This window comes from Anolis sagrei, chromosome 5 (assembly GCF_037176765.1).
Source record: "Anolis sagrei isolate rAnoSag1 chromosome 5, rAnoSag1.mat, whole genome shotgun sequence".
NCBI classification, from domain to species: domain Eukaryota; kingdom Metazoa; phylum Chordata; class Lepidosauria; order Squamata; family Dactyloidae; genus Anolis; species Anolis sagrei.
This window is the reverse complement of record NC_090025.1, coordinates 83,235,408-83,252,486: the sequence shown is the minus strand read 5'-3', so window position 1 is coordinate 83,252,486 and position 17,079 is coordinate 83,235,408. Positions and strand designations below refer to the sequence as shown.

Here is a 17,079-nt window from a genome sequence, read left to right as displayed (position 1 = left end):
GGTCATGGGGGTTCTGTGTGGGAAGTTTGCCCCGATTCTGTCGTTTGCGGGGTTCAGAATGCTCTTTGATTGTAGGTGAACTGTGAATCCCAGTGACTACAACTCCCAAATGTCAAGGTCTATTTCCCCAAACTCCATCTGTGTTCATATTTGGGTGTATTGAGTATTCGTGCCAAATTTGTTCCAGATCCATCATTGTTTGAGTCCACAGTGGTCTCTGGATGTAGGTGAACTACAACTCCCAAACTCAAAGCCTTCTAGTGTTTTCTATTGGTCATGGGAGTTCTGTGTGCCAAGTTTGGTTCAATTCCATCGTTGATGGAGTTCAGAAAGCTCTTTGATTCCAGGTGAACTAGAAATCCCAGCAACTACAACTCCCAAATGACAAAATCATAATTTTTTGAGTGATGGTCACTCCTTGTGTTGTGAGACGTTTTGATGCCGAATTTGGTGTGATTTCGTTCATTAGTTCTTTTGTTTTTAAGGTACTCGTTATGACCAGATCATTTATATATATATATATATATATATATATATATATATATATATATGGAGCCCCCGGTGGCGCAGTGGGTTAAAGCACTGAGCTGCTGAGCTTGTTGATTGAAAGGTCGCAGGTTCAATTCCGGGGAGCGGCGTGAGCTTCCGCTGTCAGCCCTAGCTTCTGCCAACCTAGCAGTTCGAAGACATGCAAATGTGAGTAGATCAATAGGTACCGCTCTGGCGGGAAGGTAACGGCGCTCCATGCAGTCATGCCGGCCACATGACCTTGGAGGTGTCTACGGACAACGCTGGCTCTTCTGCTTAGAAATGGAGATGAGCACCACACCCCAGAGTCAGACATGACTGGACTTAATGTCAGGGGACAACCTATATATATATATATATATATATATAGCCTTTGTTTATTGATGTGCTGTGGGCTTGGCCTCATGTAAGCCGCACCGAGTCCCTTGGGGAGATGGTAGCGGGGTACAAATAAAGTTTATTATTATTATTATTATTATTATTATTATTATTATAAATACTGAAGTAATAATATATACTGGTCACATGACCTTGGAGGTGTCTACGGACGACTGACTCTTCGGCCTAGAAATTGAGATAAGCACCACTCTGATAGTCGGACATGAGTAGACTTAATGTCAGGGTAAATCTTTACCTTAATAACACAAATATTAATCAGAGGCAGTTTATTTTTTACTTTGCAGCAGGTTTCCAACATTTCTGTTTCTAACATCTACTTACCTTTAAAGCTGTGCTGACGGTTTCTTCAGAAGCTGCTGGAAAGGCACTTTGGCTGGACACGACCTAAAAGAGAAATTAAAAGCAAAATATATCCAGATACTGAGGTTCTGGTGAAGCCACCTCTCAGTGACTGCCAGTATGTTTACATGGAGACAACCTGGATGTACTCCAAGTACCATCAAACCCTCCTTGCTGCGTCTAATTCTGTAGGAGACCAAGCTTGAGTGCACATGAGTAATTCATTCCCTCTTGCATGCTGGACTGCAATTCTCCTACAAATGATCTAGCTAGCAGAAACCTCCCAAGAAAACAAGATCCTCTACTTTCTCTTCCTGCATAGAGCATTTTACTAAAGAAAAACCCTAACTCTTATTTCACGATAAAAATTATACAGTGGGTCAACATCATATGGCAGGAGAAATATTTTTAATTAGTTTGATCTTCTGGGACCTTTGTGGATTTTAAACAATGCACCAAAAATCCACCCCCAAGAAATGTTTTAAATTTTCTTATTTTTTTATTGGAAAGTTATGAAGCCCACATTTTGACCAAAAAACCATCTGTTCCTCCAAAACTATTTCTAACGTGCTCTGCATTTGCATTTCAGAAGAGCATTAGCAAGTTCTTTTTCCATTTTTTAAATACAATTGGTAAGGTTTTAAATCAAAAATTGAGTCAAGCAACTGAAATGTGTAATTTCAAATGATTTCCAGTCTACAGCATTTAAGTCTGTCAATGATACAGAATTCATGATGACATAATATTGTGAAACAAAAAGCCCAGCTTTTGTCTCCAGTGCTCCAGATTTAAAATCCATGGCTTACTAAAAAGAAATCCAATAAATTTTAGACACTCAAGAAGGCTTGCCCCCGCCCCCCAAAGAAACAACTAAGAATAAATGGCCAGCTGTCAAACTGGATAGAAATATAAAAAGGTACAGACAAGGGTGCCCACTATTTCTCCTCTTACTTATATGGATGTCAGAAATATTAAATATTAAGATTAGGGAATACAGACATATCAAAGGAGTGAAAATAAAATGGCAAGAATTTAAAGTAAAGGCATATGTGGATGACATGGTGGTCACTACGGAAGATCCTATAAAGAGTATACCAAATTTGATTGAAATAATTAGTAGATATGGAAGGGTGGCAGGTTTTAAAATAAAAAGAGAAATCAATATTTTTAACTAAATAGCGGTTGTTTTCTTTTGAGATTTGATACATCTGTTTTGTATATTTATTAATATGTTTGGCATTGAATGTTTGCCATTTTTTGTTGTACCCTAAGTCCCCTCGAGGAGAGAGGACGGAATATAAATAAAGGCGGCGGCAGCAGCTTCTCCTCCTTCCTCTTCTGCTTCTTCTTCCTCTTCTGCTTCTTCCTTTTCTGCTTCTTCTTCCTCTTTTTCTTCTTCTTCCTCTTTTCCTCCTCCTCCTCCTCCTCTTCTTCCTCCTCTTCTTCTTCCTCTCCTACTTCTCCTCCTCCTCCTTCTGGATGTTGCAGAGACTGGTATTCTTTTCCATTCTTCACAAAGACCCCATTGCTGGGGGGGGGGGGAGCAGTGGGATCAGAGAAGCATCTGATTGTATCCTTGTGCAATCATGAGATCATCCTCCTTTCATCCAAAAAAGAGGAAGTAAAGATAATCCTTTGAAGGTTTCAGTAGATGATGTAATTATTCAGCATCTGGCTATGAGGACATATAATGTGTGTTGGGTTCTCATAGTTATCTGCAACATGATTGCATTGTGCACTGGGACCTACAGAGGACCATGTTGGAACTCAGCAGATGGAAGTGACTTCCCGTATCTGGCTCCAGGGACACTTCATTGACATTCCCATTCTCCACCAGCCATGGAAGGCTCATTGGGGAGGAGTGGGTAGCTAAATGGTGGATCCAATGGGTGTATTTATTTATTTATTTATTTGCAGTATTTATATACCGCCTTTCTCACCCCTGGGGGGACTCAAAGCGGCATGTAGAGCAGGCATGGGCAAACATTTTTGGGTGAGAGCTGAAATCTGGGGCAGGCTGAGGCAGACAGGCCGGGATGGGGTGGGAAGAGAGGACGAAGGCGGTGCCGGGGGAGGGGGAGTTGGCACAGGGGAGGTTGGTGTCTTCTTTTCAGTCTAGGGATGTGGCAGGCCACTGCGTTCCCAGACTGAGAGGAGAGACGGGGGAAGGAAAGGCCACTGGCAAGAGCTTTCAGCAGTGGACTGTCCTTTCCCCTGGCTCTCAGCCTAGAGATGCAGCGGCCTGCTGTGTTCCCAGGCTGAGGAGAAGAGGAGGAGGAGACATGCTGTTTCTGAGAGCTCTCCGGAGAGCTCTTGACAGTCACGTGTCTCTGCCTTGGCCCTCCTCTCAGCCTGGGAATACACTGAGTTGCTGCATCCCCAGGCTGAAAGGACAGCTGGGGGAAGGACAGGCCGCTGCTGAGAGTAGATGAGGGCCAGAGGGAGGAGCCCAAGCAGCTGCATCCGGCCCGTGGTCCTGGGGTTGCCCATGTCCAGTGTAGAGAAAACATATAGTGTAGTTCTTCATGCATAATTACTAGTGTTATGCCCTTCAGGAGCACAGAGTCCAAGTGAATTATACCTTCCTTGAGGTATGCAACTTTATTTTCTTAAATAAATCCTTTATTGTATTGTCGAAGGCTTTCATGGCTGGAATCACTAGGTTCTTGTGGGTTTTTTCGGGCTATATGGCCATGTTCTAGAGGCATTTCTCCTGACGTTTCGCCTGCACCTATGGCAAGCATCCTCAGAGGTGAGGTCTGTTGGAACTGGGGAAAAGGGTTTATATATCTGTGGAATGACCAGGGTGAGACAAAGGACTTTTGTCAGTTGGGCTAGGTGTGAATATTTCAACTGACCACCTTGATTAGCATACAATGGGCTGACTGTGCCTGGAGCAAACTCTTCTTGAGAGGTAATTAGATGTCCCTGCCTGAGTAAAGATATAAAGATGAAGATCTACCCAGAGGAAAAGTGTTCTTGCCATACATCAAGGGAACCACTGACTGCATAGGGAAGCTGATGAGGAAACACAACATACGAACCACCTACAGAACTACTAAGAAAATCCAACAAATGCTACGTTCAGCAAAGGACAAGAGGGATCCTCTCACCTCTGCAGGAGTCTACCATGTACCATGCAGCTGTGGACAAGTCTACATAGGGACCACCATGAAAGGCACTGCAGACTACTTCAGCCAGAGAAATCAGCCATAGCAGAGCACCTGATGAACCAACCTGGACACAGCATTTTATTTGAGAACACAAAAATGCTGGACCACTCTCACAACCACCATGTCAGACTACACAGAGAAGCCATTGAAATACACAAACATGTGGACAATTTCAACAGAAAGGAAGAAACCATGAAAATGAACAAGATCTGGCTACCAGTATTAAAAAATTCTAAAATTGCAACAGCAAAAACAGCAGAGAGGAAACAGGCAGGGACATCTAATTACCTCTCAAGAAGAGTTTGCTCCAGGCACAGTCAGCCCATTGTATGCTAATCAAGGTGGTCAGTTGAAATATTCACACCTAGCTCCAGCAGACAAGAGTCCTTTGTCTCACCCTGGTCATTCCACAGATATATAAACCCTTTTTCCCAGTTCCAACAGACCTCACCTCTGAGGATGCTTGCCATAGGTGCAGGCGAAACGTCAGGAGAAATGCCTCTAGGACATGGCCATATAGCCCGAAAAAACCCACCAGAACTTAGTAAATCCTTTATTCCTATATAAATTCACTTGTAATTTTTCTTGTGTGCTCAAAAGTTGGAGTATGTTTCCGGCCCACCCAAGCTGGAGAGGAGAAAGGCTCCAGACAATCAGATGCAGTTTATGAGAAATATTTGCTCCTTTCATCCAAAAAAGAGGAAGTAAAGAGAGTGAGAAATGCCCATTTTAGGATACTCAGGTGGTAGCAGAAGCAACTGCAAAAGGATAAGAGCCTCTCTTTTTTACTCAAGGGCCTTAGATGAAGAGCAAGCCTTTATGCTACATATCACAGAACAGAATAAAACAGAGGTGATTTCCCTCTATAGTTTGTGATTTGATTGATGAGTCTGTAGTTTTAAGGGTGTGGAAAACAGATATCCTATTGAATGAACTGGCACATTACAGGCACTCCTTTCTTCAGATCTATTAGCTGACCCACAAAGTGACCCTTTGTAGTTATTACACTACAAATACATACATATTTGTCCAGCTTCAATTTCTCAATCACCAGAACACAAAAAAGAGCACTTCATAGGAAAATGGGCTTTAATATGTCCAAAGGGGAGAGAAGTAGCGGTAGAAAAAGAAAATATACACACATATTCAATAGTTAAATGCAGCCCATTGGAAAATTAAGCTTCAACATTCAGTGACATGGTTGTACAAGTAGTTTTGCACCTGTTCCCCAATTTGATTCAGGATTTAAGCAGAAGTATTCATGAATGCATATACTTCCTTGGTACTTACTTTTAGCACTGACTGGTGTAGCCTGTATAGTGAATTCACAACAGCCACATTTCTCCTTTGTCCTTCTGTTAATGGTCCAATCACCTGACTCGCATCTCCTTGTGTAGACAGCTGCAGTAACAAAATAAGGAAAACAGAAGGTTTGTTTTTAATTGTACTCAATCAAACATACATGTTTGTCCCTTAGACCGAAAGGAGAAGATGAAAGTAAAAAATAGGATATATTTGGTGATTTCCAGCAAAAGCAGCAGAATATTTTGTTCTATGGAGAATGATCTTGAATTCTGATCTTTAATTATGCTTTTCAGCTCACATTTTCTTAATACAGAATAATAATAATAATAATAATAATAATAATAATTCAACTTGTTATTTTGTGATACGAAATCCAGCGTATAGGTCTCGTTTGCTGTGACATACTGTGCTTTTGTGTCAATAATAATAATAATAATAATAATGCCACAAATACCATCTGTCTGCGACAAAGAACTGGTGGGATCACAAGCCTGAAAAAGTTACAGAAAATGAACACATCAAACTATTCTGGGACTTCCGAATTCAGACTGAGAGAATTCTGGAGCACAATACTCCTGATTTCACAATCGTGTTAAAAAAACAAAGTATGGATTGTCGATGTTGCCATCCCAGGTGACAGCAGGATTGAAGAGAAACAACTGAAAAAGCTGACATGATATGAGGATTTAAAGATTGAACTGCAAAGACTCTAAGCCAGTAAAGGTGGCCCCAGTGGTGGTCGGCACACTAGGTGCAATGCCTAAAGACCTTGGCCTGCACTTAAACACAATCGGCACTGACAAAATTACCATCTGCCAGCTGCAGAAGGTCACCTTATTGGGATCATCTGCATGCTTTATTTACCGATACATCACACAGTCCTAGACACTTGGGAAGTGTCCGACGTGTGATCCAATACAACAGCCAGCGGAGTGATCTTGTTTGCTTGTTATGTTTCAAATAATAATAATAATAATAATGAGGACCTAAAGATCGAACTGCAAAAACTCTGGCACAAGCCAGTCAAGTGATTGGCACACTGGGCATAGTGTCTAAAGACTGCACTTAAACACAATTGGCGCTAACAAAATTACCATTTGCCAGCTGCAAAAGGCCATCTTACTGAGATCTGCACGCATTATTCGCCGATACATCACACAGTCCAAGACCCTTGGGAAGTGTCCAACGTGTGATTCAATACAACAGCCAGCAGAGTGATCTTGTCTGCTGTGGACTCATCTTGTTGTGTTTCAAATAATAATAATCATGAGGACTTAAAGATCGAACTGCAAAGACTCTGGCACAAGCCAGTAAAGGTGATCCCAGTGGTGATCGGCACACTGGGTGCAGTGCCTAAAGACTTTGGCCTACAGTTAAACACAATTGGAACTGACAAAATTTACAATTTGCCATCTGCAGAAGGCCACCTTACTGGGATCTGCATGCATTATTCGCCGATACATCACACAGTCCAAGACACTTGGGAAGTGTCCAATACAACAGCCAGCAGAGTGATCTTGTCTGCTATGGACACATCTTGTTGTGTTTCAAATAATATTAATAATAATAATTATTATTTTTTGGTTGTGTCAGGAGCGACTTGAGAAACTGCAAGTCGTTTCTGGTGTGAGAGAATTGGCCATCTGCAAGGACGTTGCCCAGGGGACGCCCGGATGATTTTGATGTTTTTATCATCCTTGTGGGAGGCTTCTCTCATGTCCCTGCATGAGGAGCTGGAGCTGATAGAGGGAGCTCATCCGCCTCTCCCCAGATTCGAATCTGCAACCTGTCGGTCTTCAGTCCTGCCGGCACAGGGGTTTAACTCACTGCGCCACCGGGGGCTCCATAATAATAATAATAATAATAATAATAATAATAATAATAGATCACATCCTGAGCTGCTGCAAGAAGATCACGCAGACAGACTACAAGCAGAGGCACAACACCGTTGCTCACATGATTCACTGGAACTTATGCCACAAATACCATCTGGCGAGGTAAAAATAAATTATTGTTGTTGTTGTTGTTGTTATCCTGTTGTGTTTCTAATAATAATAATAATAATAATTATTATTATTATTATTATTTATTTTTACCTCGCCATCATTTACCTGGAGAGACTCAGGACAGCCCACAAAAGTACTCAAGGTGTAAACACATAAATACAATAACTGCATGACCAATATCACAATAACAATAACAACAAACCACATAAAATCATAAAATTCCACCAATAAAAAAATCAATAAAATGCAACAGTAGCTGCAGATATAAACAAATTGCAATCAGTATTAGTCCATAAAGTGCGAGGTGAGATAAACACAAGTCCTCCAATATAATCAGTAAGGATTCCTAAACAAGGTGAAAGGCCTGTTTGAAAAGCCAAGTTTTCAAATTGGTTGGAAATTCTTGGAGAGTGGGGACTAATCCCAAGAGCCATGATGCTCTACAGAGGTACACAAAACTACATCAGATTAACCCCCTTCACAAAAATGTTGACAGCACTTTAAAAACCCATCAGAAATATGTGGCCACCTGCATCACATCACGCTGTGCTAAGTTCAAAAATACATTTCTTTCTGAAGCAATGTGGGGAATAGAATGAATCAATATTGCCTCCAGAGGAGACTTGTGTATGTTTAAATAAGATGGTTTCTGGCAGAATGTAATACCCACAGGAAAGGAAAGGTTTATGTCAGTAGGCTTACACAAGCCTTTTGGAAAAGAGAATGGGTTTGAGACACCGAGAGAGAAGAGAAAAGTAATCAGGAAATACAGAGATATGTTTGAGAGCAGAAGATCTTCTTTTGCTGGTGCCCCACAGGATAAATACAGAAAGCAACATCACGTCTGATACATGATATTATTTGAGGCACTGGAATGAAATAGAGCACCTGCTATATCCAGGGTGTGAACCACCCAATTCAAAAGGGTATTTCTACAGAAACTCACCCCACCAGCCCCAGAATGCCTTACAGAAAACAGAAGAAGCTCTGAAACTCTATTTGCATAGGTCAAAAATGGCCTCAAGTATTTCCAACCCTGGCAAATCATCTCAATCAACCACTAGCTTGCCAGTAAAAAAATGAAAGCAAATGATTGAGACAAAATCTAACTCTAGAAACATTCAAAAAGAACCTTAAAACCTGGCTCTTCCGCTGTGCCTTTGGCGAGTAGATGCACAACATGACACTATTGCTCCCCTCAATGCTTCTGCCACTGGAGTACACCCCCCCCCCAAATGGGAAATTTAGTTCCACAACCCTGTGTGTTTTTATGAGCTCCCTGCAAATAACCTGCTCCTATTTTCATCTCATTAGAGTTTTTGATCATTTTATCCTCTACATGTGGCCCGCCCACTGTTATCGTGATTGTGTTTATTGGAATGTTATTGTGTTACTGTGTTTATACTTTTTTTCCCTATGTAATTTTGATAATATTGCTTGTTGTTTATTTTCTGGTTTTATTTTGCTGTAACACGTTGTCCGGGCTTGGCCCCATGTAAGCTGCTCTGAGTCCCCATTGGGGAGATGGTGGCGGGGTATAAATAATAATAATAATAATAATAATTATTATTATTATTATTATTATTATTATTATGTTGCAAGTGGGAACATTATTTATTTTTCTTTCAAGTATGCACACAGCAATATATATCAGGTGAGGAATTCTTTTATGAAAAATCTAATCTGCACCTGTACCTTGGGAAGTCTGACTTGGCCATGGTAATCCACACTCTGGTTACATCCCGTATAGACTACTCTACGTGGGGTTGCCTTTGAAGACTGTCCGGAAGCTTTAACTGGTCCAACCGACGGCAGCCAGGTTGTTAACAGGCGTGGCTCTCAGGGAGCATACAACCCCCTGCTTTGCCAGCTCCACTGGCTGCCGGTTTGCTACCGGGCACAATTCAAAGTGCTGGCTTTGGCCTGTAAAGCCTTAAACAGATCTGGCCCAACTTACCTGTCTGAACTCATCTCCCCTTATGAACCATTGAGGACTTTAAGATTGTCTGGGGAGGCCCTGCTCTCAGTCCTGCCTTCATCACAAGTACATCTGGCGGGGACGAGAGACAGGGCCTTCTCGGTGGTGGCCCCTTGGCTATGGAATATATCAGCTTCTTCCCTGTTAACATTTAGGAAAAAGCTCAAGACATGGTTTTTTCGAGCAAGCTTTTGCAAATACAGAGTATTATTTATTTACTTACTTAAAACATTTATATTCCGCCCTTCTCACCCCGAAGGGGACTCAGGGCAGAGCACAGCATATACACTTGTCCGAATGCATCCACCCCTATGTCCCACCTCATAATCTAAGATCATCCGGGGAGCCCTGCTCTCGCTCCCGTCAACAGCACAGATGCATCTGACAGGGATGAGAGACAGGGCCTTCTCGGCTGTGGCCCCCCGCCTATAGAACACACTCCCAAATGAGGTAAGATCCGCTCCCTCCCTCCTGGCTTTTAGATAAAAAATAAAATCATGGTTTTGGGACCAGGCCTTCGGGCAATAGAAGTAAATGTATGCAGCTTTTCAGAAAGACAATGACTGGAACGGCGATTCGACGGATGAGACTGTTTTATTGTTTTAATTATTGTTTTATTGCTTGTGGGTGTACTGTTTTTAATTTGATTTATGTTTAATTGTAGTGTATAATTGTAATTGTTTGTACTGACATTGAATTTTGCCATTACTTATGTGTAAACTGCTTTGAGTCCCCCTCGGGGTGAGAAAAGTGGTATACAAATACTGTAAATAAATAAATAAATAAATGCACGGCAAACATTCAGTGCCGGGACACAAATTCACATGCAATACATAAAAATTAAAAAAAACATTTAGCAAAATATTAAAATACACCATTTAAAACCGTCCTAGTCATCTGCGTCAAATCTAATTGGCCTGGTCATCTTTCCAATTGCCGCTTTACTGCTCTGTCCCGAAAGCTTGGTCCCACAGCCAAGTTTTTACCATCCTTCTAAAGGACAGGAGGGAGGGGGGCGGCCTGATCTCACCAGGAAGGGAGTTCCATAGCTGGGGAGCAATCACCAAGAAGGCCCTGTCTCTTGTCCCCACCAATTGTGCCTGTGACAATGGCGGGACGGAAAGCAGGGCCTCCCTGGAGGATCTTAATCTCTGCGATGGTTCATGTAGCAGATATAGGACAATGGAACAACCATACGATGGGACTGGGCAATGTTTTAATACGGATTTCTTAATGACTTATGTTTTGTTGCTGTTGTTATGATTTTATGTATGTTAATGTTTTTAAATTGTGCTTTGTGGCATTGAATTTCGCCTTGTAAACCACCTCGAGTCGCCTGAGGGCTGAGAGGGGTGGTATACAAATACAGTAAACAAACAAACAAATAATCTCAATAAGAGAAAGTTCTCTCCCAGCACTGCACATCCAGTCTCATTTCCAAAATGTTTGTTTGGATTCAATAGCAAAAACACAAAACGTGATCCCTCCAGTGGGAACATTCTGGCAGAAACGTTCACACGCACATCTTTTTCCACCCCCAGTAATACTGAACTACTCTACTCCACATTCTTGCTTCAGAAGAAAATATTTTTTTAGAAGTAAGCACTGCATACTGCGATGCAGATGGCTCACAATAGTCAAGCCTGGAGCTTCAAAACCTCTGTCAGATGCATAAGGAGAGAAACCCACTCAACCATGAACAAGGCCCTACTATTTCCACCATCACAATCCTTCCAGAGACTACAAGTAACCTTAACCTGTTACAAACCATTTTGAATTGTGATTTTATCCTTTAAATTCACTAAACATTTAATCTGATTAAAGCACTGCAGACAACGCATCTAAACAGAAATATACCGTAGGCCAATCTTTCTAATTTCCTGTCATTCAACATCTTCTTTTAACCACCCACTATTTGATATCTAGGAGTGAGACAAGGGACTGACAAGTAGACACAAACTATGGGATGAACACAACATGCATGCGAGGCCCATGATTCACTTAATAGAGTTTCATTGGCAAGTTGGTGTCTACTTTTTCAAAGATAGCAGGTTTTCTCTTCCACGTCATGCAGGATAGCTTCACAAATTCTGAACACAAAACTGAGTAACTGCTTGAGATGGAAAATAAATAATCTGACTATCTGCAGATTTCAGATAATGCCACCAATCATAGAATCATAGAATCAAAGAGTTGGAAGAGACCTCATGGGCCATCCAGTCCAACCCCCTGCCAAGAAGCAGGAATATTGCATTCAAATCACCCCTGACAAATGGCCATCCAGCCTCTGCTTAAAAGCTTCCAAAGAAGGAGCCCCCACCACACTCCGGGGCAGAGAGTTCCACTGCTGAACGGCTCTCACAGTCAGGAAGTTCTTCCTAATGTTCAGATGGAATCTCCTCTCTTGTAGTTTGAAGCCATTGTTCCGTGTCCTAGTCTCCGAGGAAGCAGAAAACAAGCTTGCTCCCTCCTCCCTGTGGCTTCCTCTCACATATTTATACATGGCTATCATATCCCCTCTCAGCCTTCTCTTCTTCAGGCTAAACATGCCCAGCTCCTTAAGCCGCTCCTCATAGGGCTTGTTCTCCAGACCCTTGATCATTTTAGTCGCCCTCCTCTGGACACATTCCAGCTTGTCAATATCTCTCTTGAATTGTGGTGCCCAGAATTGGACACAATATTCCAGATGTGGTCTAACCAAAGCAGAATAGAGGGGTAGCATTACTTCCTTAGATCTAGACACTATGCTCCTATTGATGCAGGCCAAAATCCCATTGGCTTTTTTTGCCGCCACATCACATTGTTGGCTCATGCTTAACTTGTTGTCCACAAGGACTCCAAGATCTTTTCCACACGTACTGCTCTCGAGCCAGGCGTCACCCATTCTGTATCTTTGCATTTCATTTTTCCTGCCAAAGAGGAGTATCTTGCATTTGTCACTGTTGAATTTCATTTTGTTAGTTTTGGCCCATCTCTCTAATCTGTCAAGATCGTTTTGAATCCTGCTCCTGTCCTCTGGACTATTGGCTATCCCTCCCAATTTGGTGTCGTCTGCAAACTTGATGATCATGCCTTCTAGTTTGCAATATGTGGATGATGTGCAGATTTCTTATTTCTATCTCGTAATCCCAGGAAGGTGATAGGCATTTAGTGGGAATTTTGGAGGTGGATGAAGGAAAAAGCTGATATTCAGTGCAGAGATAGAGGTGTGGATAGAAACAAATTCTGAACAAGATAATGGAACAGAGGGATTCTGTTCCATTGTGTTTGATTTTATATTCGTTCATTCATTCATTCATTCATTCATTCATTCATTCATTTACTCCATTTATATACCGCTTTTCTCAGCCCTTGGGCGACTCAAAGCGGTTAACAATAGCAAAATTCAATGCTCAACATCATAAAAAAGTTAAAAATAATTAAAACAATGGCATAATAAACAATTAAATAGCAATATAACATCTCATTAGCGTCTCATAGGTAGAATCAAGATCCAATCTCATCATCCGTTGTTCCATATTCCTATATTCATTACACTGCCTATTCAAATGCCTGCTTGAACAACCAGGTCTTCACTTTCCTCCGAAATGCTAATAGGGAGGGGACCGATCTAATTTCTGTAGGAAGGGCGTTCCACAGTCGAGGGGCCACCACTGAGAAGGCCCTGTATATTATGTGAATTTGCTTTATATATTTTATGTCGCTACTGTATATTATCCCGATGTATTTTTGTTGTCTGCATTTTGTATTTTATTTTGCTGTATTGTACCTTTGGGCTTGGCCTCATGTTAGTTGCCCCGAGTCCCCTTTGGGGAGATGGTGGTGGGGTATAAATAAAGATGTATTTATTTTCCCAGGGCCATCCCTATAATTAGGCACAGTGAACTTTGAGTAGCAAGTGCTGGGAGGGGAGGTGAAGATCTGATGTTGGAGAATGTGATTCTAGGGATGCTCTGCATCCTGTTCTGTACCACCTAAATTACTCAACTGCTCATATTAGCCTTGGTTGATAAAAAAAATGGTTCAAAACTAGTTTCAGATGTAGGGGTGCTGGTGGTTTGATTTGGAATTCAATTCCGAATTTTTCCCAATTTTTTTCTGGAACTTTCCGAATCACTTCATTAATGGCGGACGCGATTGCACAATACATGAAAAACAGCATAGGCAGGAAAGTATGGGATTTCTAGTGTCTTCTTAGGCAATTCACAGCAAACAAAGAAAACAAGGAACAGCCCTGAGAGCTTTATGGACCTTTTGAGCAGATTTCACCAGTTTGGGAAGTATAGGCAGGAAAGTATGGGATTTCTAGTGTCTTCTTAGGCAACTCACAGCAAACAAAGAAAAAAAGAAACAGCCCTGAGAGCTTTATGGGCCTTTTGAGCAGATTTCACCAGTTTGGGAAGTATAGGAAGGAAAGTATGGGATTTCTAGTGTTTTCTTAGGCAATTCACAGCAAACAAAGAAAACAAGAAACAGCACTGAGATTTTATGGGCCTTTTGAGCAGATTTCACCAGTTAGGGAAATATAGGCAGGAAAGTATGGGATTTCTAGCGTCTTCTTAGGCAACAAAGAAAACAAGAAACAGCCTGCCCTTTTTGTTTTGGAAGCTGATTTCACTACTTTGGGAAGGAGAGTTTGTGTCCAAAGAGTGGCTTGAGTTGATGGGAGATCTAGTTCTTTTGAGGCAATGTGCAACACAAACTAAAAAACACTGAGGCCAGAGAGACCAGCTATAACGTTGGCTTTTGAAAATGTTGGAGTGCCTGCTTTGGTTCCTCCGTGTTGCTCCCACCCACACCACTCACCCACACACACTACCCTTGCGGTGCCCACCCGATCCAAACCTCAACAGCAACAACACAGCAGAAGACATGATCCTACTGTTGGTGAAGAAATAAGATTCAACTATCTCTTTGGATATTGGATGGAAATAGAATTTATTGTTGTGACGTGCTTCCACTTTAACCCTGACTTATAATAAACCTATTATATATTTTTGGACAAAATTTACTCCCTGATTTATTCAGAGGTGGTTTGCCACTGCCTTCATGTAAGGATGAGATAATGCAAGTCACCCAAAGTCACCCAGTGGGTTTGCACAGCTGAATGGGGACTAAAATAATGGTCTTCCAGAATTTTAGTGCAATGATCAAAGAATTTCCCCACACTGGCTCTCAACCTGGAATGGGGGATAGATATTTTATCCTTTGTCCTAGGAAGCAAAAGGTATTAAGCGAGCCCTGTGTTGTTCTGATAGCTTGCTTGCTAAAAGGCTCTCTTCAACAACTGCAATCAGACTAAAAGCTGAAGTCAAGCACTAAGAAGGTTGGGTAGATTAAAAAGCTATAGAATAGATGCGAAAAGGCTTTTAAGAAAGCTATTTGAAGTTTCAGGTGTCTGAGATCTGTACTGGAAAATACAGAAGCATACCTCAAAAATTTTAGATACTGAAGATATTCAGGGTCTGACATATGTCTAACAAAGTAAAAGCTTCATTTTGTAGGCCAACAGAATTTCTAGAATTTTTTTAGAACAGAGATTTGATTTCAGATGGGAATATTTATCCTTCAAGAAGATGGAAGTCTGGATGAAAGATCATAAATATCTTAATGTTACTTGCTTAAGGTCCTAAAACAGTTCTGGCCCAGCTTACTTGTCCAAACGCATCTGCCTCTACGTCCCACCTCATAATTTAAGATCATCGCAAATGCGCCTGGCGGGGATGAGAGACAAGGCCTTCCCAGCTGTGGCCCCGCATCTGTTGAATGCGCTTCCAAATGAGGTAAGATAGGCTTCATCCTTCCTGGCTTTCAGGAAGAAATTGAAATTGTGGTTTTGGGACCAGCAGACATAATCAGCACTTTGGTTGGAAATTGACTGGAATGGCATTACAGCTGATGATACTGTTTATTGTTTTAAATTATGCTTTATGTACTGTTTTTAATTAATGCTTTATATATTTTAATTGTTGTTGTATTATTGTAAATGAGACATACGGGGACATGAGAGAAGCCTCCCACAAGGATGATAAAAACATCAAATCATCCGGGCGTCCCCTGGGCAACGTCCTTGCAGACGGCCAATTCTCTCACACCAGAAGCGACTTGCAGTTTCTCAAGCCGCTCCTGACACGACAAAAAAAAATTGTAATTGCTTATATGTAGTGGTATCGAATTGCTGCCAAAATGTAAGTTGTCATTGGAGTATACGTCCCGTCCCCCCCATCGTGGGAAAGCTTGATTCCACAATCCCCGTTTTAATGAGCCCCCCTCCGCAAATAACCTGCTTCTCCTTTATCTCACCCGAGTTTTTAATCAGTTTTTCTTTTAATAATTTTTCGCACATGTAGCCCGCCCATTGTCACTGTGATTGTTTATTGTAATCTTATAACGTTAATGTATTTATATGTTTTATGTAATTAGGATGTTGTTTTTTGTTGCTTGTGTTTCTAGTTTTATTTTGCTGTAATTTGTTGTTTGGGCTTGGCCTCATGTAAGCCGCCCCGAATCCCCGTTGGAGAGATGGTGGCGGGGTATAAATAATAATAATAATAATAATAATAATAATAATTATTATTATTATTATTATTATTATTATTGTCCTGAGTCCCCCTTCGGGGGTAGAGAAGAGCCGGGGTAGAAATACCATAAATAATAAATAAATAATAATAAAACTTATCCCTGAGCAGTTAACATTGTCCTAAACCCTTTTCTTTCTTTTTACATGTGCAAGCAAATGTTGTGCGCTACATATTTCTTATAAGGAGTGGAAAGACAAAGATTAACACTTGCTTCCATAATGGTACTTCACATTTCTCAAGTACTCATGGTACTTCGCATACATGATTTATACAAGAATTATGCTAGGCCAATGATTTTCAGCATTATAGAGTGGAGGTCAAGGAAGGCTGTCAAAGAGTGTCCAACAATTCAAGGGCTGATACAACATTTGAACCTGAGCCACTCATGTTTCACAATGGTATTACACTTGCAGAATGGTTTGATTGCATTAATGTATCCTGTTTTTTTGTGATTCACAATGAATTTAAACAAATACATAAGAAATGCTCACAACTGTTTGATTTTTTGTGTGTTTATTTGAGCACTTTATGCCCAATTGTCAGCTATATATGTCACGAAAATATAATTGCAGATTTGATAAATGTGGATTTAATATGATGTGTGGGAATGAATGGAAGAATGGAAGGCGAATCTATGGATGGAGCTAATAATTTTGGAGACACCAGTGTAACATTAAGGCCTGCAATGACTAACTACCGGCTTGCTGGACTGTAATTAAAAGTTGCTAATTAGAGCTGAAAAGTAAACTCTGATAAGAATTAGGGCAGTG

General features: G+C 41.2%; 1 protein-coding gene across 1 annotated transcript in view; it reads right to left on the bottom strand.

The window, feature by feature from the left end:
- The window catches only part of COG5 (component of oligomeric golgi complex 5), a 307,163-nt gene that overhangs the window by 34,222 nt on the left and 255,862 nt on the right, over positions 1-17,079 (bottom strand). The window contains exons 15-16 of the mRNA XM_067468812.1: positions 5,730-5,840; positions 1,249-1,311 (exon numbers count right to left, since the gene is read on the bottom strand). Of these exons, the coding sequence (XP_067324913.1) occupies positions 1,249-1,311; positions 5,730-5,840 (174 nt within the window). The remainder of the gene's footprint in view (positions 1-1,248; positions 1,312-5,729; positions 5,841-17,079) is intronic.